At 50.4% G+C, this 24,675-nt stretch overlaps 1 protein-coding gene across 2 annotated transcripts in view; it reads left to right on the top strand.

The window, feature by feature from the left end:
* The window catches only part of LRRTM4 (leucine rich repeat transmembrane neuronal 4), a 199,230-nt gene extending 175,326 nt beyond the window's left edge, over nucleotides 1-23,904 (top strand). Inside the window, exon 3 of one of the 2 annotated variants that reach the window (XM_048287394.1) lies at nucleotides 22,537-23,904. In XM_048287394.1, the coding sequence (XP_048143351.1) occupies nucleotides 22,537-22,758 (222 nt within the window). In that variant the 3' untranslated portion in view covers nucleotides 22,759-23,904. The remainder of the gene's footprint in view (nucleotides 1-22,536) is intronic. The other variant, XM_048287398.1, reaches the window with a different exon arrangement.
* The last annotated feature ends 771 nt before the right edge of the window (nucleotides 23,905-24,675 follow it).

Raw genomic sequence — 24,675 nt, 5'->3', positions numbered from 1 at the left:
ATATTCCCTAGGGGACAACTTCTCACTGATAAGAGAATGTTGTGGCTTCTTATCTTGGGTTTTGGGCTGTGTGATGCGGCCCTGACATCTGGAACATGTTCTGGTCATTCCTCTTGTGCCTGATATCAGGACAGCTCCTTGTGCTGCCCCCAGACAGCTCCAGACTTAAGCAGGGATCACTAAACCCTTTCATGGTTTGGAGCACAGCTTCAAAATAGCCTTGAATTTTCAAGTAATCCCCCCAAAATTTCACCCTGCTCAGTTTAATTTCACGGCAGTTCTGAAAAAAAGAATTCTGATATTCCAGAACTGCACTGCACATTTTTCTGTCCTGGGCATATTTCCCTGTAAGAGCCTGTGAGCTCCTAATGGTGGCAGTAACTTTTCCATAGGTTGAAATAGGTGACTGGTTTGGGTTTATTTCCTGAAAAACACATTTCCCATCTATACAATAAATGAACTAAAGGCAGCTATAAGGAACTGTTTACTCACCAGCTTTAGCTACAGAGGAGGAGAAATTCCTTGGAATTGCACAATAAAACTTCAGGAGCACCAAATTAGTCGTGTTTTGCCTCATTGACACAGAGTAGTTTCCCGCCAGTTTTCCTCAGGGACCTTTCCTTGCCTGGCTCAGGAACCCAGGGTTCCAGGTTAAATCTCCATCCAAGTGGGCTGCAGGAAGGTCCAACCTGTGCAATTCCTTCCCCCTCCCTGTCGCTGGGTAGGAGCAGAGGACTGGCTTTTCCCTGCAGTGGTTCAAGCTGTTGCCACATAGAAGGGGCAGCAGAAATCTCAGTGAAATCTTGGATTCCGTGAGTTGAGATCCATCCCTGGGAGAAGGGTTGATGGATCCATCCCTGCATCCCGTGCTGTCAGCAGGAAAAGGGTTGCTCAGAAAGGTTGTTCTCATTCCCAGCCACTGCCAGCCACACATTTGCTGCTCCCTGTGCTCTGCTGGGGCTGTTGCTGGATGTGGCACACGGAAAAGTATCCACGGATCTCAGCCTTTGGAGAGGCTTCACATGAATTCTGTTCCACTTGCATTAAACTCTGCCAACCTCCATTAATGTCTCAAACCCAAAAGCTCTTTCCAGGCTTGTTTAGGGGGCTTGGGCTGCAGTTTCTTTGCTCATTTTTTTGCATGCTTGAGTTTGGATCAAGTCCTGGCTGGTAGAATTCAGAAAAAAATGTAGAAACTTCATTCCCAGTTCTGGATCCATTTGTCAAAGATGGTTTTGGGATGAAAGATGGAAGAGTGTTAATCTGGGGTCCAGACGTGGGAAGGGGATCTGAGAAGGACAGAGGGACGCCCAGGTGAAGGAGCTGGGGGACAGCTGGGAGGTTTGGGGTCAGCGTGGGATCTGGCAACATCAAAAGAACACAAATTAACGGGAAGCAGCTTCTGGTGGGAGGCAAACAGTTGGTGGGAATGAGCTGAGCTCAGTGGGGTCAGATCTGCCTTTGAAGAGAAGAGCTCAGCTCCTGCAGCTGTGCTCCAAACCCCTCCCAACCCTCCTGCTGCTGGATTCCGGGATGGACGGCACAGCTAAAAGAGTTTTAGGCACCAAATTACCAGTTCTGCACTCAACTGCATCATCCTGTTCCCAACCACCTGGGTTTGGGGCCGATGGTGCCAGGATGCACCGATCCCCTCGTTCCTGCTCTACCACATGGGTTATGGGGAAGTGTCCATGGCATTCCCACAGAAAGGCCTGGCAGCTGGGATGAACAGCCTTTCCAGGGGGTTGGCATTTAATAAACAATATTAAAAATCAGCTCTGGGAAGCCAAGATCAGTTTCCATGGCAAAGAACAGAGGAATGCAGCGAGGCTGCCTGGAGTTGGGAAAAAGGGGTTGGAGAGGAGAAGGGAAGGTGCTGGGGTTGGTTTTACTGCTCACACCATTTCTGATCACCAGCACTGGGATTTAGAGGCATCAAACTGCAGGGTGGAGATTTAATGCATCTAAATACGCACCATGATCCGAGAATCGTGGAATCGTGGAATGGTTCAGGATGGAAGGACCTTAAAACTCATCCACTTCCATCCCCATGGGCAGGGACACCTCCCACTGTGCCAGGGCACTCCAGCCTGGCCTTGGACACTTCCAGGGATCCAGGGGCAGCCACAGCTGCTCTTGGAATTCCATCCCAGCCCCTCCCCACCATCCTAGCCAGGAATTCCTTCCCAATATCCCATCCATCCCTGCCCTCTGGCAGTGGGAAGCCATTCCCTGTGTCCTGGCACTCCAGGCCCTCCTGCCCAGCCAGCTCCCAGTGCCCAGGGCTGTTCCTGCAGCACCCACAGAGGGATGGGAAAATTAAATCAGAGAATCCCAGAATGGTTTGGGCTGGAAGGACCTTAAATCTCACCCAGTGCCACCCCTGCCATGGCCAGGGACACCTCCCACTGTCCCAGGTGGCTCCAACCTGGCCTTGGGCACTGCCAGGGGTCCAGGGGCAGCCACAGCTGCTCTGGGAATTCCGTCCCAGCCCCTCCCCACCCTCCCAGGGAGGAATTCCTGTGTAAACTAGAAGGAAGTCTGCTGCCATCGGAATTAACAGAACTAAAAGCAGGGTAATCCCCAAATCTTCACTTCTACTTGTGTGTCTAGAGAATAATATCCATCTATTTTCCATATTTACATGGAAACAGGCTCAGTTATGTGTTTCTAGTCTCACAATTAACTGAATAAATTGTGAAAGTTAAGGATTTAACCATAAAAGTTAAGGATTTAAGGTAGTTGTTGCTGGTTCTAACACAATCCAGCACTGATGAGATCCAAGCTGAACAGAACAACCTCAGTGGGAATTAAAAAAACCCAGAGAAGTTTGTTCTGGAGCTCTGACCCAGGAGTTTGTGGTGCCAAGTCCCCTCCGAGCTGTTTCCATGGGTTGGATGGAATCATTAAAGATGTTAATGCTGAAGGGATCCTGCTCCACCTGCAGTGGACACAGATCTGGAGAGCAGCAGGGCTACATTTCACTTTAATGGGGTTTAAAAAACAGTCTGAATGGCCTCCTTTAACCACAGACTTCCAGAAACTTTCAGGTGGTTTCCATATATTATACAAGGGATTTCTGGGATTTACAGAAGTGTTCCCGGAGGCTGGGCTCCAACTCCCTTAATTCTCCCCAATTTTCACCTCTGTTTCACAGTTTTGAAAGTCAGCAGATGATTCAGTTTCCATCTTTAGCCAGCTGAATATCCCAGTTCCCCACGTTTTCCTCGTGACTTTTAAAAAGTTGAGGAAAGAGGAAAAACACCCAACCTCTGGAGAGAGCCTGAAATAGAGGCAGCCCCAGAGCTGTTTCTAGGCAGTGTTTTGGCCAATGCCATCCATCAGCAGCAGGCCTGGAAAGCACTTTCCAGGTGTTTTATCCCCAAAAAATCAGCTTGAAAAAATCGGAATTTTTAGGATTTTATACAAGGGAGCCAAATGACCCTGAAACCAACATAAAAAACTCTCAGTTTTTATACTGATAAGGGAGTTTAAAAATGAACAAAGTAACAGATAATTCACCAAGAAGAAAACTTCCTGAAGTTTATTGCTGCTTAAAAGCTTCCTGAAAAGTTGCCTTTTAAAGGAACAAAGGTAATAATTCCAAAATTAGGTTTAAGCTTCCCGAGGCTTCTGCAGGATTTGAAAATATGGAAGTGGGACAGGGGAAATAAGAAGAAATTCACCTTCACCCAAAATAAACCAGAAAAGAAAGCAGTGTTTCTTTTAGAGACAAGCTTAGGGAAATGGATTTCCCTCAAGGGGACCAAACGACGAGCAGTTTGGGACTAAGTGACACCGAGGTTTTCAGGAACAGGGAATTCTCTCAGCCTCTTCCTTCAGCTCCGAGAGGGGGAGTTACCAATAGCCAGAGTTTTCTTGTGACAGGAGTGAGGAGAATTCCTATTAATGCAACCCAGAGGGCAAAAAGCCCCTGTAAAAATTCCTGTTTCCCTGTGCAAGGTGCAAGAGCCCTTCCCTACCCCACGCCGAGGAATTCCTGCTCTTCCCTGGCTGGATGATGTGCTCAGGCTCTCAGTGCCACACGGCTCGTTGTGTAAATTAATAAACACCTCTAATTTACCAGGGGAAGTGCTGGGGGTGCCTCAAGAAGTGATCCTCAGTTTCCTTCAATGAGGCTCCATCCTTTATTTGAATAGAAATAAATTACCCGAGGTCAAGTGGGACGAAATACAGAAGTGGTGGAGTCGGGGGGGTTGAACGGGGGATGTGGCACTTGGGGACGTGGCCAGAGGTGGCCCTGGCAGTGCTGGGGGGGTGGATCTCTCCCTGGACGAGAAGAGTGGAGGATAACAGGACTGAAGGGAGTCTGCCTGCTGGAAAGCAGCCACGGGAGGGACACGAGCGCTGGGAAGGGTCTGGGGGAGCCGTGCAGGAGCAGCTGAGGGCACTGGGATTGTTCTGCTGGAACAGGGGCACCTCCGATTTCTGCTCCCTGGGACAGGGACAGGAGCCAGGGAACGGCTGGAGCGGGGCCAGGGCAGGCTCAGGCTGGATTTTGGGAAAGGTTTTTCACCGAGAGGGTGCTGGGCACTGCCCAGGCTCCCCAGGGAATGGGCACAGCCCCGAGGCTGCCAGAGCTCCAGGAGCGTTTGGACAGTGCTGCCAGGGATGCCCAGGGTGGGATTTTGGGGTGTCTGTGCAGGGCCAGGAGCTGGATCAATGATCCCTGTGGGTCTCTCCCCACTCAGGCTATTCCATGATTTTATGAGGGTCAGTGTCCCAGCACAAGAAGCCTGCACACGCAGATTCCAGCCGTCGTTTGTGTCACGGAGCCACAGCAGAACCCTCAGGAAGAACATCGGGAAGGATACACACACACACACACACACACACACACACACACGTACTTCATCATCTGCCTTTTGTATTGATACCCAGGCAAAAGGGGGGGAAATCATCCCTCAGAGCTCCTGCCCTCATTTGTCAGCCCCAAACCATCTGGTGGAGGCTCCACTGGCACCATGGTTGATCACCCTCCCCTCCAACCTGCAGCTGTTTGCTTTCCTGTAGATAAATATGTGCTTAAATAATGCGTCCTACCTAAGCCTGTCTTTTGTATTTTAATGTTCCCTTTGACAGCCGAATGTTTCCATCATGCCCAATAAACATCCTGGAGCCTGCCCCGCTCCTGCTTTCCGTGCACATCCAGGCTGCGTTTCCTCCGCCTCACCTTCCGCAGGCAGCGCGGCAGCTGCTCGTTATTCCCAGCACTTTCTGCAAGAGACTCATTTCCAGCAGATCATTTTTTTCCCCTTTAGAAGTCCATAAAACTGTTCTCCTTCCTGCCCACAGAGCCCCCGGTGCCTCAGGGCTGCCAGGGAGTGCTGGAGCTTTGTTCTGCATTCAGAGGGCGCCGAGGCTCTCCATGGCACGCTCCCTTTTTCCATGGGATGGGAGTGGCTGCATCCCATTGTGGGGGTTGTCAGAAGGGTTTGAGGCTGAACTCACTCCAGACGTGCAGCACAAGCAGGGAAAGGGGAACCGTGTCAGCCATTGTCCAGCAGGCACCGGCACTTTCATCCCTCCCTGTCCCTCGTCCTGCCGCGGTGACATCGTTGTAACACGGAGAGGAGGGTTCCGAGCCTCTTCCTCGGGCTGGTCACAGACCCTGCAGGTCCTGGGCCTTCTGGTGGCCTTTGTGTTTTGGTGCACGTCCGTGTGTTTTATTGCAGGGTGAGGAATCAGGAGGGGAACCCCATAATTATGAGAAATTAACGGATACTTAAATAGAGTCATGGGATGGCTAAGGTTGGAAAAGGCTTTTAAGGTCGGAAAAGGCCGTTAAGATCATATCCAGTTGCCAACATGGCACCACCACCATGGCCCCAGGTGCCACATTCACACGTTGTTTGAACACCTCCAGGGACAGGGACTCCACCACACCCTGGACAATCTATTCCAATGCTTTACAACCCTTTCCATGGGGAAATTCCTGCTGCTGTCCACCCTGAGCCTCTCCTGGCCCAGCCTGAGGCCGTTCCCTCTCCTCCTGTCCCTGTTGCCTGCGAGCAGAGCCCGACCCCCCCGGCTGCCCCCTCCTGTCAGGGACTTGTGCAGAGCCACAAGGTCCCCCCTGATCCCCCTTTGCTCCAGGCTGAGCCCCTTTCCCAGCTCCCTCAGCCGCTCCTGGGGCTCCAGACCCTTCCCCCACTCCATTGTCCTTCCCCAGTTTCTGTTTATATGAGTGGGAGAACCCTCATGGAATGGTTTGGGCTGGAAGGGACTTCAGAGCCCACCCAGTGCCACCCCTGCCATGGCAGGGACACCTCCCACGATCCCAGGGTGCTCCAAGCCCCGTCCAACCTGGCCTTGGGCACCTTGAAGACCCGTTGATTTGATAAAGGATAAAATCAGTTCAATTTGATGGAGATAAAAGAAAATTTTCTGTGTTGGGCTGCAGAAACAATTTAATGATTTCACTTTCCTGAACTGGAGGAGTTTCTCTAAAGGATTTGATGGCCCTTGATCTGCAACCCTGGGGCAAGAATCTGAGATTCTCAGCGTTCTAAAGCCCCTTTTGGTGACCCCCAGACAGTCTCCTGGCAGTGTGGTCCTTGTGTGACTGCACTGGGGCCACCCCACACAACAGAGCCCTGTATCCAAGGATTCCATTGGCATCAGCCCCAGCCAAAAATCCAGTAGGAAACTCATGGATTAGGGAAAGACACAATATAGGAAATAGGGAAATACTAAATATAGGAAATACTAAAGGTGGGAAAGATTTATTCCAATTGTTACATCACTCACACGTGCTGGCGGAGCAGCAAGGCCTGTCCTGCTGCTGCTGGGCATTGCTGGGAGCCCGTTTGGTGTCAGTCCTCGCAGTGTGGATGTTGTGGACGCCGTGTTCTCACCACCAGCTCTTGTGCTCCGCAGATCAGCTCCTCCTAGGCTGTCTCCATTTCCAAACACACACGGAGCCGCCGTGGCCACATGATGAGGGGAGTCATTTGGGGATAAAAGCTCTGTATTCATGTATTTAGCTTGTGGAAAAATCTGTCCCTCAATCTGTGCGAGATCTTTTTCTTGTTTGCTATTTTCCTTCTCCCACCCTTCATCTGTCACTCCTGTCTGGAGTACAAGCTCTGTAGGGCAAGGGCTCTCACTGAGCGCACGAGCGTCGGGTACCGAGAGCAGCTCCGGCTCTTGTACGAGGCCTCTGGGCACAGCAAACAGAAGATTTTGGATGATGAGAGGTTTATTTATCTTTAGATTTCTTCTCCCAGTATTTCACCCTCGTGCAGGCAGGGAGCAGGTCGGGATAGCACCTGGATCTCACGGGTGAAGCAGGCGCTGGGTGTTTATTCCAGGTGTCTGTGGTGGGTGTAGAGCCAGGAAAGGGAAAGAAATTCCTCCGACGAGGGTGGGGAGGGGCTGGGACGGAATTCCCAGAGGAGCTGTGGCTGCCCCATGATCTCTGGAAGTGCCCAAGGCCAGGTTGGATGGGGCGAGGAGCACCCTGGTCTAGGAAAGGTGTCCCTGCCATGTCAGAGATGAGCTTTAAGGTCCTTCCCAACCCAAACCCTCCGGAATTCTGGGATTATCCCATGTGAACAGCTGCAGCCCCGTGTTCCACCCAGGAAGTGCTGCGCTCTGAAAACGTGGAATTCCCTGTTGGCTGATCCCTTTGGACACACTGGCATCGCCTTTCCCTTACCCAGCTTAGAAAGCACCGGAGTGGCTGGAAGCCCTTTGGTTTGTGCCTGGCTGGGTGAGAGGTTGTCCAGAGGAGCTGTCTCTCAGTGACAGATATTCCCAAACCTGGCTCCCAGGGCAGATTTTATTGTCCAGAAGGATTTTTTGAACCTTTTTCTTTCCTTTCCCCGCATCACTCCGGCTGTGCCCCAGCCCGGAGCCGGCCCGAGAGGGCAGCGGCTGCTTTTGCTCGTTAATGTTCCTCGTGCCAGGTTAGGAACGAGACCGATTTGTTTGGCTTTGCCCAAAGCCCGGAGCCCGCCCAGCGTGAGCAGCGAGCCGGCTCCGCAGTCCAGGTGCTCTGCAGCCCTCTCCTGGCTGCATCCAGGAGCGCTCAGCTGTGCGGGGAAAGCGCTTCATTCCCGGCTGGATGTGTCTGAGCTCCGCTTTCCAGAGCTGTTCCCAGGCTCCCGCTCGGATTCACGCAGCCCGGGCCGTGTGTGGCAAGGACAGCTCTGGCTCCTGCCAGCTGCTCCAGAGGGATCCTGACACCGCAGTGCCGGGGATGTTCCGGCCCGGACCAGTCCGGTGCGGCTCTCTGGGGGGACTTAGAAATGGGGCAAAACTCAGATTTTCTGCTTTCCCTCTCCACGATGAACACACAGCTCAGAGCATCTTTTTCATTATATCTTCACCATCTCGACCGTGTATTTTCTGTGCCGATTCTCTGAGATTTCACTGAATCGGGTTTGGGTTGGACAGGACCTTGAATCCCATCCAGTGCCACCTCAGCCATGGCAGGGACACCTTCCACTATCCCAGGTTGCTCCAAGCCCCGTCCAACCCGACCTTGGGCACTTCCAGGGATCCAGGGACAGCCGCAGCTTCTGTGGCAGCAGAGTTGTCTCAGGGTTGATCACTAAACCTCAGTTTCTGGTGTTTCAGTGCTCTCTCCTCTCCTGTCATACAGTGCCTGCTTCGCCAGTTGGTTTATTTGGGGCTTCTGTTTGGTTTGGGGGGTTTTTAGTGCCATCCTGACATTCCCTTCTGCTTCAAAATGCTCCCTAAACTACTGTTGCTCACTAATAATTGCCATTGTTTCATGTAACAATTGAATGAATTGCAAAGATTGCTAAGCCCAGGATATTCCCCACCCCATCTTTGTTCCAGTTTTCTCAGGGATTCTGAAATGCCTTTACCGATGATTCCCCTGCACACTGCAACACTTGCCCAGAGGAATGAAAAAGTTATTAGTTTTCTGTGGAGTATTAGAAGAGAATTCTCTCACTGGGGAATGTCCTTGCCTGCAATGCCGGACAGTCTCACATTCATTTTCTGCTCCCTTGATCTCTGCTACACAAAGATTCTGCAGAACGTGACTGAAGCACGAAGCCCTGTTTGTGATTAATTTTTTAAGGGTGTGATTGAGCCCCTGCCCTGCCCCTCCCACTCTCCCCGTTTGCCATTCCGGAGCATTTGGAGCACGGTAACGATGCTGCTGTCACCTCCCTCCTTCGCCTGTCAGAGATGAGCAGTGGCAGAACGTTTGCTCTGTCACCATGAAGAGAGGCTTCAGCAACACACGGAGTTGTAGCATTCCATATCCAAGGAGCTCAGGGATTTTTAGGAGCTTGGAGTCCTCGTTTGACTCTGCAGCATCTCGTTTTGACACAGGGACGTGGGGTGAGCCACGCAGCTGTAACTACCAGGAGTATCTGCGTAGTCGGGCACCCAGGGAACCTCGGAGGTGCAGAGAGATGGGCTGCTGGGATGAGCAGCATCACCCTCAGTGGGTGAGGAATTCCTGTTCTGGGATGAGCAGCATCACCCTCAGTGGGTGAGGAGTTCCTGTTCTGGGATGAGCAGCATCACCCTCAATGGGTGAGGAATTCCTGTTCTGGGATGAGCAGCATCACCCTCAATGGGTGAGGAATTCCTGTGCTGGGATGAGCAGCATCACCCTCAGTGAGTGAGGAATTCCTGTTCTGGGATGAGCAGCATCACCCTCAATGGGTGAGGAGTCCCTGTTCTGGGATGAGCAGCATCGCCCTCAATGGGTGAGGAATTCCTGTTCTGGGATGAGCAGCATCACCCTCAATGGGTGAGGAGTCCCTGTTCTGGGATGAGCAGCATCACCCTCAATGGGTGAGGAGTCCCTGTTCTGGGATGAGCAGCATCGCCCTCAATGGGTGAGGAATTCCTGTGCTGGGATGAGCAGCATCACCCTCAATGGGTGAGGAGTCCCTGTTCTGGGATGAGCAGCATCACCCTCAATGGGTGAGGAGTCCCTGTTCTGGGATGAGCAGCATCGCCCTCAATGGGTGAGGAATTCCTGTTCTGGGATGAGCAGCATCACCCTCAATGGGTGAGGAGTCCCTGTTCTGGGATGAGCAGCATCACCCTCAATGGGTGAGGAGTCCCTGTTCTGGGATGAGCAGCATCACCCTCAATGGGTGAGGAATTCCTGTGCTGGGCCAGCAGCACCACCCTCAGTGGGTGAGGAATTCCCTTGCACAGTTTGTGTTCCCTGGGTTTGGCAGAGCTGGGAATGGGTTTGCTCCCAGGGTCAGGATGTGCTCCAGCCTCTCCAAGCTCTCTGCTGACTTCAGCCCATCGCCCTCAGGCAGCCCTGAGCCCAGAGCCTGCAGCCTTGGCCCCTGGCAGTGCCAGCCCCACCAGGCACCTTCCTGCCAATCTTCATCCCCATCCCTCAATTATTTTTCCTCCTTCAACATGAAACAGTCATTTCCCTCTGGCCCTGCCCTGCCCCAGCTCAGCTCCTGGTGCTGCCAGGCGCAGGGATTGTTCCTTCCTTTGGGTGGTGGTGACACAAATCCTCACCCCAATGGGAGTTCCACAGAGGAGTCACACCTCGGTACCCTTTGGAAAACCAGGGGGCTGCAGTTTCCTCCTGGCTGATGGAAGGGACACAGCCAGGAGGAGAGGGAATTCTGCTCCTGGATTCATGTTCCTGCCACAAAGTTTTTGCCACCTCACCAATTCTTCTGCTGGGAGACAGTGGAGGCAATTAAAACCTTGGAACTTCCCAGAAATAGAACCCTGCTGGGACCTCTGGGACAAACAGGAGCTCCCTCCCGTGTCCGAGCAGCTGGAGTGCCGGCGGCTCCTGGCTTCTCTCCCCCTGGAGGGAATTTCTCTCCCTGTTTCCTCAGCAGAAATTACCAACTCCTTGGACTGTGCTCAGTTCACACTCGAGATGCTTTGCTTGCCTCTCCTCTGAGTTTCAGATGTTCCTGCTCGGCAGCTCTGGGCGTGGAGAGGCTGCTGAGCCCAGCCGAGCCCAGCTCAGGTGGAACAGCAGCAGCAGGAGCGTCTCTGTCATTTTCCTTCCACTCATCCCTTCCTTTGACACCCATTTTCTGTAAAGAACGACCCCTTGAGATGACTGAAAAACCCCAAATTATCTGCTCGCTTAGGCCAGGACTGAACATCGAATTTCAAATCACGGCAGGGCAGGATTTTGTCCTCTTAGAGTTTGGGGCTGGATATTATTTGTATTTTTAATATTGCCTTATTAAATGGAATTAGTGCCATTTACAAATGTGGCTTTAAGCAGTTTTTAATCAAAACGGGTTGAGACTCACCTGACTACAGCCAAAACCTTTTGGGTCAGGGATAAATAGATACCAGAGAAGGAAAAATTCCCGTTTCTTTCATCCCTTTCTTCTCACACTGTTTCAGTTTTAATCACCAGTCAAGACGTGCCTTGTTTATACCTTCCCATGTCTTCAGGACAAAATATTGTGCAGTTTGAGTCATGTTCCCCCTGCCTTAGGAAACACAGTTTTGTTCTCTTGATGCACAGGATCAATGCACAACTTGAAACAGTATTTAAAAACCTTCGGAGAAGCCATCAGTTCCTGGACAGCTCTTTTGCAGCCCATCAATTCTGGGCAGATCTAATGAAAAGCAGGGTTTTAATATGAGACAGAGACTTACTCCACTCATTCTACAGCACCTTCATCTGTCACCGTGGCAGCAACATTATCAGATGTTCCTATTAAATCCTGGATTTATTTTTTGGGAGTAGTGGAGGTAACAGGTTGCCATCTTTTGGATCACTGCATGGAAGACCAACTGCGCCGTTTCCTTTACTGCCATTATTCTTTTTCTGAAGAACGTGCCCCATTCCCCACATGATGCTCTGGCCCCGGATGTGAGGATGCTCCAGGCTCTGGAATACCATGGAAGGTCCAGCTCCATGGGATTTTGGGGCTGAAATGGTAGGAATTCAGCAAGCTGGGAGCGTTGAAGGTCAGGAGAATGCTCTGGGGGAGTTGTTATGGGATGCTTGACACCTGCTCTGCTCTTTCTTTGTGGTGCCTTGGGCTGGAGGCACCTTTGGCTTGGCCTGAGAGGCTGAGTTCAAACCAACTCCAGCTCTGCCATGAGTGGGGAGCACAAATTCCTGGGGGAAACAGAGCTTTAGGTGTCTAAATAAGAACTGAGTTGGCTTAAATTTTGGGAGCCCTGTGCATTTGGGCACCCAAAGACATGGAGAGGCTCCCAATAGGATTCTTTTGGACGTGGACAAGGAATTACTCCAAGGAGTTGCACCGTGTTTGAGGGACTCACTGCTGTCCCTAAGCTTTGCTGACCCCCCAGGCTTCCACCCCTATCGACTTCCATAGGAAACGATCCCAATGCACCCACAGCAATTATTAATGGCTTTCCAATTAGAATATCTGGAGAGTTTGTTTATTTGATCGGCCCTCCACGGCGGAAAATCGAAGGTTCCCGTGCATCTCACTCCGAGTTTTTCATCAGTGCGGCTTTTTGTCGGAAGCCAGACACGCCATAAAAAACAGATCAAGCCATTTAAAAGAAATATTTTGCCCGAGGAACAATAACAAGGCTTAGAAGGGTTTTTCTTCTTTCTGGGAGTTTCCTTTAGGGAAACCTTTTCATTTCCTGATTGAAAGATCAAATCTGCCCATGGAGGGAGCAGTGGGGTGTGGATGATTTTTCTCCTGATCTCTAGAAAAACACACTCAGTTAAAGAGTCCGTGGAGAGGTTCTGCTTTAAAGGGAAAGGCGTTTGTGTGATTGGAGAGAAGGATTAGGAATTTATCTGTAGGGAAGGGAAGGAAAGCTTCAAATCCAGTTCACAATGTCAGTGGAACTGTCAGGGTGATGTTCCAGGGTTTAAAAACCTGGAATGCACTCGGCAAGGGTGACCCAATAACTCATAAAATTCTCTCTTTGGTGAGGCCTCTAGATGGTTTAAAGTTGGTGAATATTTTCATCTCAAATTAGAAATTAATAGCTGCATTTTAATTCAGTTTGTATTAAATTGACCAATTTTATGAAGTATTATATAATCCCATAGATTCCTAAATTGCTTATTAGCAAGATACGCAATTTCTTGGGTTAATCTGCCTCTAATCACATCTAACACAATGATGTTTGTTTCATTCCTGTAGCTATTAATTATCAGTAGCCTTTTAATGAACTACAAATAAACCTTTAATAGGGCCTGGAGAGGGAACTGGGGGCTGCAGCATCTTTGTCCCGTGTCTCCTGTCTGTTGTTTCTCTACATTTTCTGTACCAAGGCCTCTCTTCTGTCAGTCCATGCCAATTTTGGGATCCCTTTTCCACAGAAATACAAGAATTGAATAAGATTCATGATCTTTTTGTAGAATTTAGGCTCCAAATTTCCACTGACACCAACTTTTTTCACTAGGACATGGTCTGAGACCTGCCAAAACAACCTTTTGCCTCCAGCTTAGATTTTTATAAGGAACAGGTTTCCGTTCCATACATTGAAGAAGCCAGCCTGTGCCCAACCCCATCACCCTGCAAAATATTCCAGGCTTGGCTCCAAAGACCGTGATTTAATCTTCGGACTGGCAGGATCCAAGTGAGTGGAGCTCAGGGTGGGACATGGAATCGCAGAATCCTGGGATGGTTTGGGTGGGAAGGGACCTTAAAATCATCTCATTCCAACCCCTTGCCATGGGCAGGGACACCTCCCACTATCTCAGGCTGCTCCAAGCCCAGTCCAGCCTGGCCTTGGACAGCTCCAGGGATGGCAATGGATACAGGATGCCCATAGGATCAATTTTTGGAATTATTACAGGTGGGCATTAGCGTAAGGCAAGGGAAAACAGCCTGCAGAGAAGGGAAGCCAAGGAGAAGTTGGGCTTTATTTAAGACAGGCTTAGCTCTGTAAAGCACTTGGACTTACATTCCACTTTGTGTGTGTGTGCACAAGCACTCAAGAGATCAGGAACTGCCCCATCCCCGAGGAACTGACCAGGAACTGCTCCATCCCCAAGGAACTGACCAGGAACTGCTCCATCCCCGAGGAACTGACCAGGAACTGCCTAATCCCTGAGGAACTGACCAGGAACTGCTCCATCCCCAAGGAACTAACCAGGAACTGCCCCATCCCCATGGAACTGACCAGGAACTGCTCCATCCCCAAGGAACTGACCAGGAACTGCCCCATCCCCGAGGAACTGACCAGGAACTGCCCCATCCCCAAGGAACTGACCAGGAACTGCCCCATCCCCAAAGAACTGACCAGGAACTGCTCCATCCCCAAGGAACTGACCAGGAACTGCCCCATCCCCGAGGAACTGACCAGGAACTGCCCCATCCCCGAAGAACTGACCAGGAACTGCCCCATCCCTGAGGAACTGACCAGGAACTGCCCCATCCCCGAAGAACTGACCAGGAACTGCCCCATCCCTGAGGAACTGACCAGGAACTGCCCCATCCCCATGGAACTGACCAGGAACTGCCCCATCCCCGAAGAACTGACCAGGAACTGCCCCATCCCCAAAGAACTGACCAGGAACTGCCCCATCCCTGAGGAACTGACCAGGAACTGCCCCATCCCCGAAGAACTGACCAGGAACTGCCCCATCCCTGAGGAACTGACCAGGAACTGCCCCATCCCCATGGAACTGACCAGGAACTGCCCCATCCCTGAGGAACTGACCAGGAACTGCCCCATCCCTGAGGAACTGACCAGGAACTGCTCCATCCCCATGGAACTGACCAGGAACTGCCCCATCCCCGAAGAACTGACCAGGAACTGCCCCATCCCTGAGGAACTGACCAGGAACTGCCCCATCCCCATGGAACTGACCAGGAACTGCTCCATCCCCATGGAACTGACCAGGAACTGCCCCATTCCTGCAGAACTGACCAGGAACTGCCCCATTCCCAAAGAACTGACCAGGAACTGCCCCATTCCTACAGAACTGACCAGGAACTGCCCCATCCCCGAAGAACTGACCAGGAACTGCCCCATCCCTGAGGAACTGACCAGGAACTGCCCCATCCCCATGGAACTGACCAGGAACTGCTCCATCCCCATGGAACTGACCAGGAACTGCCCCATCCCCGAAGAACTGACCAGGAACTGCCCCATCCCTGAGGAACTGACCAGGAACTGCCCCATCCCCATGGAACTGACCAGGAACTGCTCCATCCCCATGGAACTGACCAGGAACTGCCCCATTCCCAAAGAACTGACCAGGAACTGCCCCATTCCCAAAGAACTGACCAGGAACTGCCCCATTCCTACAGAACTGACCAGGAACTGCCCCATTCCCAAAGAACTGACCAGGAACTGCCCATTCCTGCAGAGCTGACCATAAACTGTCCCATCCCTGCAGAAATGACCAGGAACGGCCCCATCCCTGAGGAACTGACCAGGAACTGCCCCATCCCCGTGGAACACCAGCCCTTGGTGGACGTTCAGCAGGCTGTCCTGGATTTCCTGGAGAAAACTGGCAGATGGTTGGTGTTCCTTGTGGAACTGCTGACTTTGGGGCAGTGGCTCAGTGCCACGGGGGACCTTCCCTCCAGCCTGAAGCTGCCACCTCCTCCCTCAGTGCCAGGGGCAGCTGCAGAGACTGGGGATGTGATTTGGGAGGACAGAAGAGCGAGGAGGCACAGCCACGGATTCTGAGCGGCGGGAAGGAAATTGGAGGTGAGATTGCAGGAGGTTGATTGTGGGAATTGCACCTCCAGTTCCAGCTCCCCAGAGCTCCTGCTCCACCCTTTGTGCCTAACGGAGGCACCAGCCCCAGGTGGAGCTCCCCGTGGGCTCTGCAGCTCTCAGAAAACCTGGGCTAATTAAGGAGCTTGAAGGCTTTCACCTAAAACTGCAGCTGGCAGATTTCCTGAGCTGCTCAGATGTCCCAGGGACAGCTCCGTGACAGCAGAGCTCACAAACCCTCATCAGAGCCGAGCGCTCCAACACCCAAGTGCCGAAACGTTTTAATAAACGAGATTTTGATTTTTTTTTTTATCAATATGAGCATTACCTGAGGAAACACAGACTGCAGAACAAAAGGCCTGTTCCAAAAAGCAGCCAGGCACTTCTGTGTTTGTTCCAAGTGGAGGCAGAACACACAGACCCGCTCATATTTCAGCACCGAGCTCATAGCCTGCGTTTGTCCCTCGGAATGGGTTTGATGGGAATGTTTGATGAGGCAGTTTCCTGAACAGGGATATTTTTCTGCACTGACTCCAAAGAGATGTTCCAGGACTGTTGCCTGTGATTTTTCAGCGGCGGGAAATGCGCTGGAATTGTTTATCCCAGCTCTGTCTGCCTAATGTGCCCAATCAATCTGTCTCTGAGGTGAAGCCGCGTGCTCCGCTAATCGCCGTGCTACCACTGAACATCTTGCTTATTTTTACTCTAAATTATGATCGGCTTGGAAATGAACTCTGAATTTGATTTATCAACAGCTCTGATGCTAATTCACCAATGAAGTCATGGTGCTCTGAGACTAAATATTAGCACTAATGAGAAAACATCGCTTCCACATTTTGTAACTCCGAGTTTCCCCTGCATATGGACAGCTCCTAAAGTTGCGTGTAATTAATTCATGTAATCATTAACTGGGCAAGCACTTCCACAGGAATCATCTTACCTGGATTAGAGATTACCAGCAAATGTGAAACCAGGCGATGTTCAACTACCAGAGAATATCCATGCTGCATTTTTATTGTTCAAAAAGGGCAATGTGTCCCCTGTGAGGCAGGGCTGGCTGTCCCATGGCAGCTCCCAGCAGGAGGGATGGAGCAGGTGCTGAGTTTTCCACCCAGGGTGTTCCTCCTCTTTGAAAACAGAGGCACCAGAATGGAAGGGTTTGAATTGCAGGGTCCAGACAGTGCCTGGATAAAGCCAAGGTGTCCAGACTGACACAGCTGAGACAGTCTGGGACTCAAACATGCATCATTTCCCTTGCCAGGATCCGGGGTTTAGGCTCCTGTGACAGCGTGAGCCTTTGCACCATCTCCTTTCAGGGATAAAATAAACTCCACTCCATCCAAACTTCTCCCCAGAGACTGCTGGGCTTGCCAGTCCTTGCACAGATTACACTCCTGTCTCCTGCTGGGAATGCTGGCAGTGAGTCACACAGACACCCACGGCCATTCCTGTGTCTCCACAAAGACTTTCCTGCTCTGAAGGACAATGGATGGGGAGGGATCCTTCTTCCAAACTGAGCATAAAGAACAAACTCATCGTATTTCCAGCACGGAAAAGAACTGTTCCCAAAACCCAGGCAGCCAAATTTTGATTTATCGAACACCAGGGAATTGTTTCAGCCCGAGATGGGTGATTGGGTCTGGCTAGAATGATTCTGGGTGAGGCAGAGTTTATCTCTGCCTGATCCTCGAGGAGTTTTCCCTGCAGTGAGGTTGCTGCTGTGGGCACAGAGGGAAATACTGGAGCAGGAGCTGCAGATGGTCCAAGAACTCAGTATTCCCTCCTGGAATTGCTTGATAGGGAGGTGCCACATCCTAGAGATCACATTGGTCTGGACTCCAGCTTGTCTGAGGTGTCCTGTTGGGAGGCAGAGCAAGGAATTAAGAATGGGTGAGAGTGTTTAACAAAGGAGAGGTGAGAGAGAAGCACTCTGGAAATGAGGTCACTCGGTGCTCACTCAGACCCCAGCCCAAATCCTTTACAGCTCCCTGCTTCCAGTGGAAATAGGGTGAGGTTATGTCCCTACTGCTGTGCTTTCCAAGCTCCAGAATAAGGATTTTTATTGATGTTTGGCTAAAAATCTAGGGTTTGATGGCTGCACCTACAAAAAACAGAAGTCCAGGCTAAATTCTAATCTCTGACTAGTTTTAATAGAACTTTCCTGTGTGACGATCACAGCTAATTAACTCCCAGGTATTTTCAACCTAAGTAAAACTGCTGGTAAAATTCAGTGCAGTGTCAAAGGAATGTAAAAGACAAAGAATCCAAACTGCAGTGTGGGTCTGTGGATTTGGATGTTTGGATGCCTGAGGGTTGAGCTGAACATCGGTAGTGGCTGGCAGAGGAAAAGTGGGCAGGGGGTGTTGGGAAACACCTTTCCAATGCAGGCCAGAACCTCCCTGAATTTCAGGTGACACCTTTCCAATGCAGGCCAGGATCTCCCTGAATTTCAGGTGACACCTTTCCAATGCAGGCCAGAACCTCCCTGAATTTCGGGTGACACCTTTCCAATGCAGGCCAGGATCTCCCTGAATTTCAGGTGACACCTTTCCAATGCAGGCCAGAACCTCCCTGAATTTCGGGTGACACCTTTCCAATGCAGGCCAGGATCTCCCTGAATTTCGGGTGACACTTTTCCAATGCAGGCCAGAACCTCCCTGAATTTCGGGTGACACCTTTCCAATGCAGGCCAGGATCTCTCTGAATTTTGGGTGACACCTTTCCAATGCAGGCCAGGATCTCCCTCAATGTCAGGTAGCTCCAGCAACTCCAGTTGGTTTTGAGGGGAGCACTTGTGCTCCAGCAAAGCTGCTGAGCTGGGAACCTCTCCAGTGTCGCTTGGACTGTGACAGGGAGGATTTGCATTCCTTAAATTTCCACCGCTAAATCTTTTGTCTTCCTCCCGTGGCTGGGGATTTATGTAAATTGTGCTCGTAACAGGAGCTCTGGCTGAAGTGTGTGGCTGCTTGGATGCAACATTTATTATGTTTAGAGTGGAGATCTGTGGGGTGTGGGCTTGAGAAGTCAATACTGGGAAACTAATCCAGGCCTAGAGCCCAAACCCGCCCGAACACTCACAGCTCTCACAGGGGAATGACTCCAGGCTTTGCTTAATTAACTCTTTGCAGCTTTGGCTAGAATAATGAAATCATCATGGAATGGTTTGGGTGGGAAGGGACCTCAAAGCCCACCCAGTGCCACCCCCTGCCATGGGCAGGGACACCTCCCACTGTCCCAGGCTGCTCCAGCCTGGCCTTGGGCACTTCCAGGGATCCAGGGGCAGCCACAGCTGCTCTGGGAATTCCATCCCAGCCCCTCCCCACCCTCTCAGGGAAGGACGGACAGTGTGGCAGAGAATTCTACCTGGTGCACACATGGCCTAAACCCTAAATGTTCATCGTGTGTCGGTGACTTTGGAGCTCATTCTCATGCTGATTTGTGTTTTCCTGCCACAAAAACTTTTAGTACTTCAGGAAAGGATTGGGCAGTGCTGGTTTGAGAAATTAAAATGTGAATGAAAGAGAAAAATTAAATACAAAATTTTCAGAAAATGCTCTGAAGAGATACATCAGCCCAGAGCAGCTGTGGCTGCTCCTGGATCCCTGGAAGTGCCCAAGGCCAGGGTTTGGAGCACCCTGGGACAGTGGGAGGTGTCCCTGCCCGTGGCAGGGGTGGCACTGGATGGGCTTTAAGGTCCCTTCCCACCCAAACCATTCCAGGATTCCATGTTAAATCCCTCCAGGGATGGGGACTCCACCACAAGCCTGTTCCAGTTCTTGAGGACACAATCCCAGGGCTGTATTTATTTGTCTGGAATTTTTGTATTTATTTCTCTGGAATTTTTTCTGCTATTTTTTGTTTGGTTGTTGTTTTTTGTTTTTTGTCTCTTGGAGCCCAAAGCAGCTGAAAAGGCCCAGCTTAGGCCACAGCCAGGTTGTTTTAGTCCCTGCACAAATAGCCCTCACCTCAAAGAGCTCCAGACTCCAAGGACAAGCAGGGGCAGGACTGAAGCTTCTCATTTTCCAGCTCATAAAATGACTTGTGCAAGGTCACATCTGAGTGTCTCAGGTATTAGTTCCATAGCAGGAGTGAAAGAAAAAAGAAATTACCTCAGAAGCTGGAACAAAAACACTTCTAAAATTAATTCTCTGCAGCTTAGATGATTTCGAATATGTTTTGTTGATCTCTGAATCTGTAAAAATAGAATAGTAACAGCTTTGTGTAGAGTGAGCAGCATCATCAGGGTTTTCCATCGTTTCACGGGATGAGTGCTGGTACAGCTGTCCCCACGTTTGCAGCAGTTTCCACCATCAAGGCTGTGTCCTGGAAAAGCTTTGGGGGCTCAGGTGTCACCTGTGGTCACCTCGGTGTAAATAAAACCGAGCCCTCGTGTCTTCCTGCAAACGCAAAGTTATCTTCCGGGGAAGGACAGGGCTCTTTGTGGGACAGTCCTCAGCTCCTCCCTTTGACCAGGAAGGTTTGAATCGTTCTTGTGGTGTTTTCTTGATTCCAGAGGCATCCTAAGGGCTGTCAGGGGTGCCAGGGGCTGGTGGCATCTCTGCCTTCAGTCTTTACCAAGGACAGAGCTTCCCACAGTCATTTGACACCATTATTTCTTTAATTTCCCTTAGTGAAACCCAGGTCCCAAAAGAGGAAGAGGAAGAGCAGCGCGAGGGCCAGGCCTGAGAACCCCTTGCTGGGCCTCCTTATCCTAAAAAAGCTCTACAGATTAACCTGCAACATCCTGATTTTATTTAAGCTGCAAATTCACCTGATCCACCTGTTCTGTTTTATTTTTTACACTGATAAAGAACATCCACCCTCCCTCCACCCAGCGACCCTTACTGCTGTGATTTATATGTGCACAGACCTTGGAAGTGAAAATTAGCGAGAGATTCTATAATGCCACTGGAAAAGGGCTGCAAACCCCGTGTTTATCACTTTTTAGGGATGTTGTGGAGATCCCAATCCCTCTGACTCCATTTGGAGCTCGCAGTCAGGCCTCAGGTGCTTAATGGGCTGTGTGTTATTGCTGCCGAGTCAGGACCTCCATCCCTCAGCTCTGCACAACACAAACAGTCCTTGGCTTTTATGGAATCATAAAGAGCTGCCTTAAAGCTGAGGCCAAACTCCGGCCTGACAGGAACTGGCACAGATATTGCTCTATCCAAGGGGACATCCAGGGTCTTGTGGATCCACTCGTGAGCACAGTTGTCCCACCAAATTCCCCCCAGCAGCTTGTCCTCCGCATCCCTGCCGCTCAGCTGGCATGTCAAATCATATTCGCAGCTGAATTCCAGCTCTTGGAAGGATTTTGGGATCTCTCCAGCGTTCTGCAGGGGATCCACATCAAGAGGAACTCTGACCCTGCAAAAGTTCCCAATTAGCCTCAATGCCTTTGCTTTTTCCATGCTTTTTCGGGATGAAGAGCACCGGGCAATGAAAATTTGGGAGAAATTAGCTCTGTGGTCTTCACTTAAAGTTCAGCCTGGAAAATCAAAAGGCATTTGTTCCAAGATTGGATTATGTGTAGGATATCTCCAGCTATAATGAGCTCAGGTTTGCTGGCAGCGTTAGAATCAACTCTCGCCTCTCTCTCTCCTGCCGTGTGTGTTTTTCTCCCTCAGAGCATATTTCTTTCGACTTGATCAGCTCATCTCTTGCAGATGATAAAATTATCTGCAAAGATTTGTATCTGATGTTGTGCCATAAATCATATTTAGTCGTAGGATTAACATTTGCAAGCGTAGAATATTTATGGAAGGAAAAAAAAAAGGAAAAAGCAGGTGGGGGGCTGGCAGTTTCTGAGGATTTACATAAGGGAGAGCTGGGATTCAGGATGGATCTGGCAGCGTTTGGAAATACATTTGTACGAGGTGTGGATGTGCTCAGCTCTGGTGAGCAGCAGTGGAGCTGCTTTCATTGTGTTTATCTTGGGGAGGCTGGAAGATAAAGAATGCAGGGAATTGTGACCTTGGGTGAGCAGCTTTGTCCTGGCAGCAATAAACAGATGTTCCAGCTGTGCTGGCACCAAGGAATAACCCGTGTTCCAGCTGTGCTGGCACCACCCCGCTGCCAGCTGGGTCTGCCTTTGATATTCCCAGGCTGGTCTGGGCACTCCGGAAATGCTCAGCTCCTCTCCAGGCGCTGGAAAAAGGGGACAGTTTTTGGGAGCTGCTGGCTTTACAAACCCCTTGGTTTGTTCTTCAGAGCCAGGTTGTCCAAGAGAGCCAGAATGGAGCAGTCTGAACATCTGCCCACACACTGGGAAAGGGAGGCAGAGCAGCTCCCTCTGCTCTGGCTCCAGCACTGCCAGGTGGGAGATCCATCCAGGAGTGGGGACCCATAGCACAGACCGCGGAATCCTGGAATGGTTTGGGTTGGGAGGGACCTTAAAATCATCCCATTCCACCCCTGCCATGCACAGGGACACCTCCCTCTATCCCAGGGTGCTCCAGCCCGGCCTTGGGCACTTCCAGGGATCCAGGGGCAGCCACAGCTGCTCTGGGAATTCTATCCCAGTCCCTTCTCACCCTCTCAGCCAGGAATTCCTTCCCAATATCCCATCCATCCCTGCCCTCTGGCAGTGTAAAACCACCATCCATATAAAGAGTCCCTCTCCCTCCTTTTTATCAGCCCCTTGAGGCACTGGAAGAGGCTCTAAGATCCCCCTGGAGCATTTCCTCCTCCAGGCTGAACAGCTGCAGCTCTTCCAGCCTGGCAGTGCTGCTCCAGAGGGACCTGAATGTGCTGCAGGGAGCTGGGAACCCTCAGGGGTTTCTCCTGTGGGCTGATCCCGGGGGGTTGAGGCCGCGTTGGGATTTCTGGTGATGCTGCACGAACACGAGGCTCAGCCCGGTGCTGATGGTTGCTGTTCTTTGGTCCCGTTTTTTGGTGCAGGTCCCTCACCACATGAAGACTTTACCCTACTACAGCTACGACCAGCCCGTGATCGGCTACTGCCAGGCCCACAAGCCCCTCCACGTGAACAAGGGCTACGAGACGGTGTCCCGGGAGCAGGCGGAGACCTCCAACCTGGACCTGGGCCGGGACCGCAGCTTCATTGCCACCATCGCGCGCTCCGCCGCCCCCGCCATCTACATCGAGAGAATACCCAACTAACACGAAGCCACCTCCGGGGGACAGCTCTGGGAGGGACCTTTCGTCTGGGAGGAGACCAGGCAAGGCGCTAAAACCCCACCATTCCAGCGGCAAATGTTCTGAGGGCAGGGGATGGTCGCGGCCTCCGCGCACCGCGAACGCCGGCGTGCGGAACACACGCCGAGAACTTCAGGATTTTCTTTGCTTTAAACTTTCAAACAAATTCCTCAATGTAAATATTAAAGAGAGAGATTGTCGAGTTCTTATTAAAAAGAACAACAACAACAACAACAACAAATAGATTTCACTCTAGCTACATAAAGGGATGGATTAAGAGTTTTGTTTGTATATTTGATTTTTCTACATTGCACGGTTCCAGGGAAGGAGAACCACAGGTAAAAATAAACGGGGTGGGGAGGGCGAGGCTCTGGGGAGGGTCAGCCATGTTCCCTTATTAAGTGTTTATTACAAAGATCCGTTGACTATTTTTGTTCTTTTTAAACCAACAAAAGATAGCTCTATATTTTGTTTTTTCCTTTCGGGGATTGGTTTTTTGGGTTGGGGTTTTTTTTTTTGGTTGTTTTTCAAGTGGTCGAGCATTAATATTTCAACCTTCAGACATGGGCATTAAAGCTTATGTTGAACCAAAAGGACCTTGGCAATTGATGCAGCAGAAACAAAGAAACTCGGGTGCATGTACATTTAAGACACAGGCTGTACACTATGGAGGGGGCTTTTGATTTTTTATCTTCATTGTGCTTCATTGTTGACACTCTAATACCTTTTCGGGCTCTAAAAAAAAGGGGGAAATACTGCAACGGAGTCACGACTCAGATTTCCAGGCCAGTGGTGCTTGTTAAGCAAAATTCACGGACGTTTGGGAACCAAAATGGAAGTGAAGCGCTTGAAACGGATCAGAAGGAAAATCTTTTAAAGAGCATTTAGTGCAACTCACTGGCTGACACAATTTCTAAAACACAGCAGAATGTGTAACGTTGTTTTTTGGTTTGGGTTTTGGTTTTGGTTTGGTTTTTTTAATTAATTATTATGATCAGTTAGTTTTTGTGTAGTTTTTATCAATAAAATGACAACAACAAACAACAACAAAAAAAAAGTGATGGAAAAAAAAATAAACATATTATTTTGTGGTTGGGACACCACAGCCAAGCTACTGTTTGAATGATTTCTCTGGGTGTGGGACATGGGGACTCCGTGGACAGAGGGGACAACGCTGGGTCCTGTTTCTCCCCCCTTGGAAGGAAATCAGGGAATTGTTCTGAATTTAAACAACCTGAGTCTGGAGAAGCTCAATTTATTTGGTTTGTCTGAAAAAAGAGGTGGTTTGGGGCCTGGGGGAGGGGAATAGAGGGAAAACAACTTTCTTTTTTAACTAAAAGTTGGGTTTTTAATCAGAAGAGAGGTTTTTCATCTGCAAACCTGAACTGGAGCTAACCCAACTCAGATCAGAACACAAGGGATGAGTTTTTATCTGGAGGGGGAATAACACATCAACAACATTTAGGATAGAATGCATTTGGTGATTATTTCAAGTATTTCTTTGGGTGTGTTATGAGAAATCTTGGCCACAAGGATGAATGAGTTCCTGCAAGCGCTGAGTGCTGTCTCATAAATACAATATTCTATTGTCTCCTGTGTTTCTCACCTGAAAAAGTGATTTATTTTTCCCTGGAAGGCAAGGAAGGATGTGGGTGGATGTGCTGGGCTGCGCAGGGAGGTGTGGACACACGGAGTCAATGTGATGCATGGAAGGTAACGCATTTAGAATTAAATGTTGGGCGGGAAATAAAGAGCAAATGGAGTGAAAATCCAGGTGAGGAGCTTGCAGATCAGATCTCCTGAGATCTGCCAGCCTTGGCAGTGCCACGGATGGAGGGAAAAAGCTGCTCCAAACACTTCAAATGGAGTTTGAAACACTGA

Source organism: Corvus hawaiiensis, chromosome 27, assembly GCF_020740725.1.
Source record: "Corvus hawaiiensis isolate bCorHaw1 chromosome 27, bCorHaw1.pri.cur, whole genome shotgun sequence".
Taxonomy (NCBI): Eukaryota; Metazoa; Chordata; class Aves; order Passeriformes; family Corvidae; genus Corvus; species Corvus hawaiiensis.
This window is presented reverse-complemented; position numbering and strand designations above follow the sequence as displayed.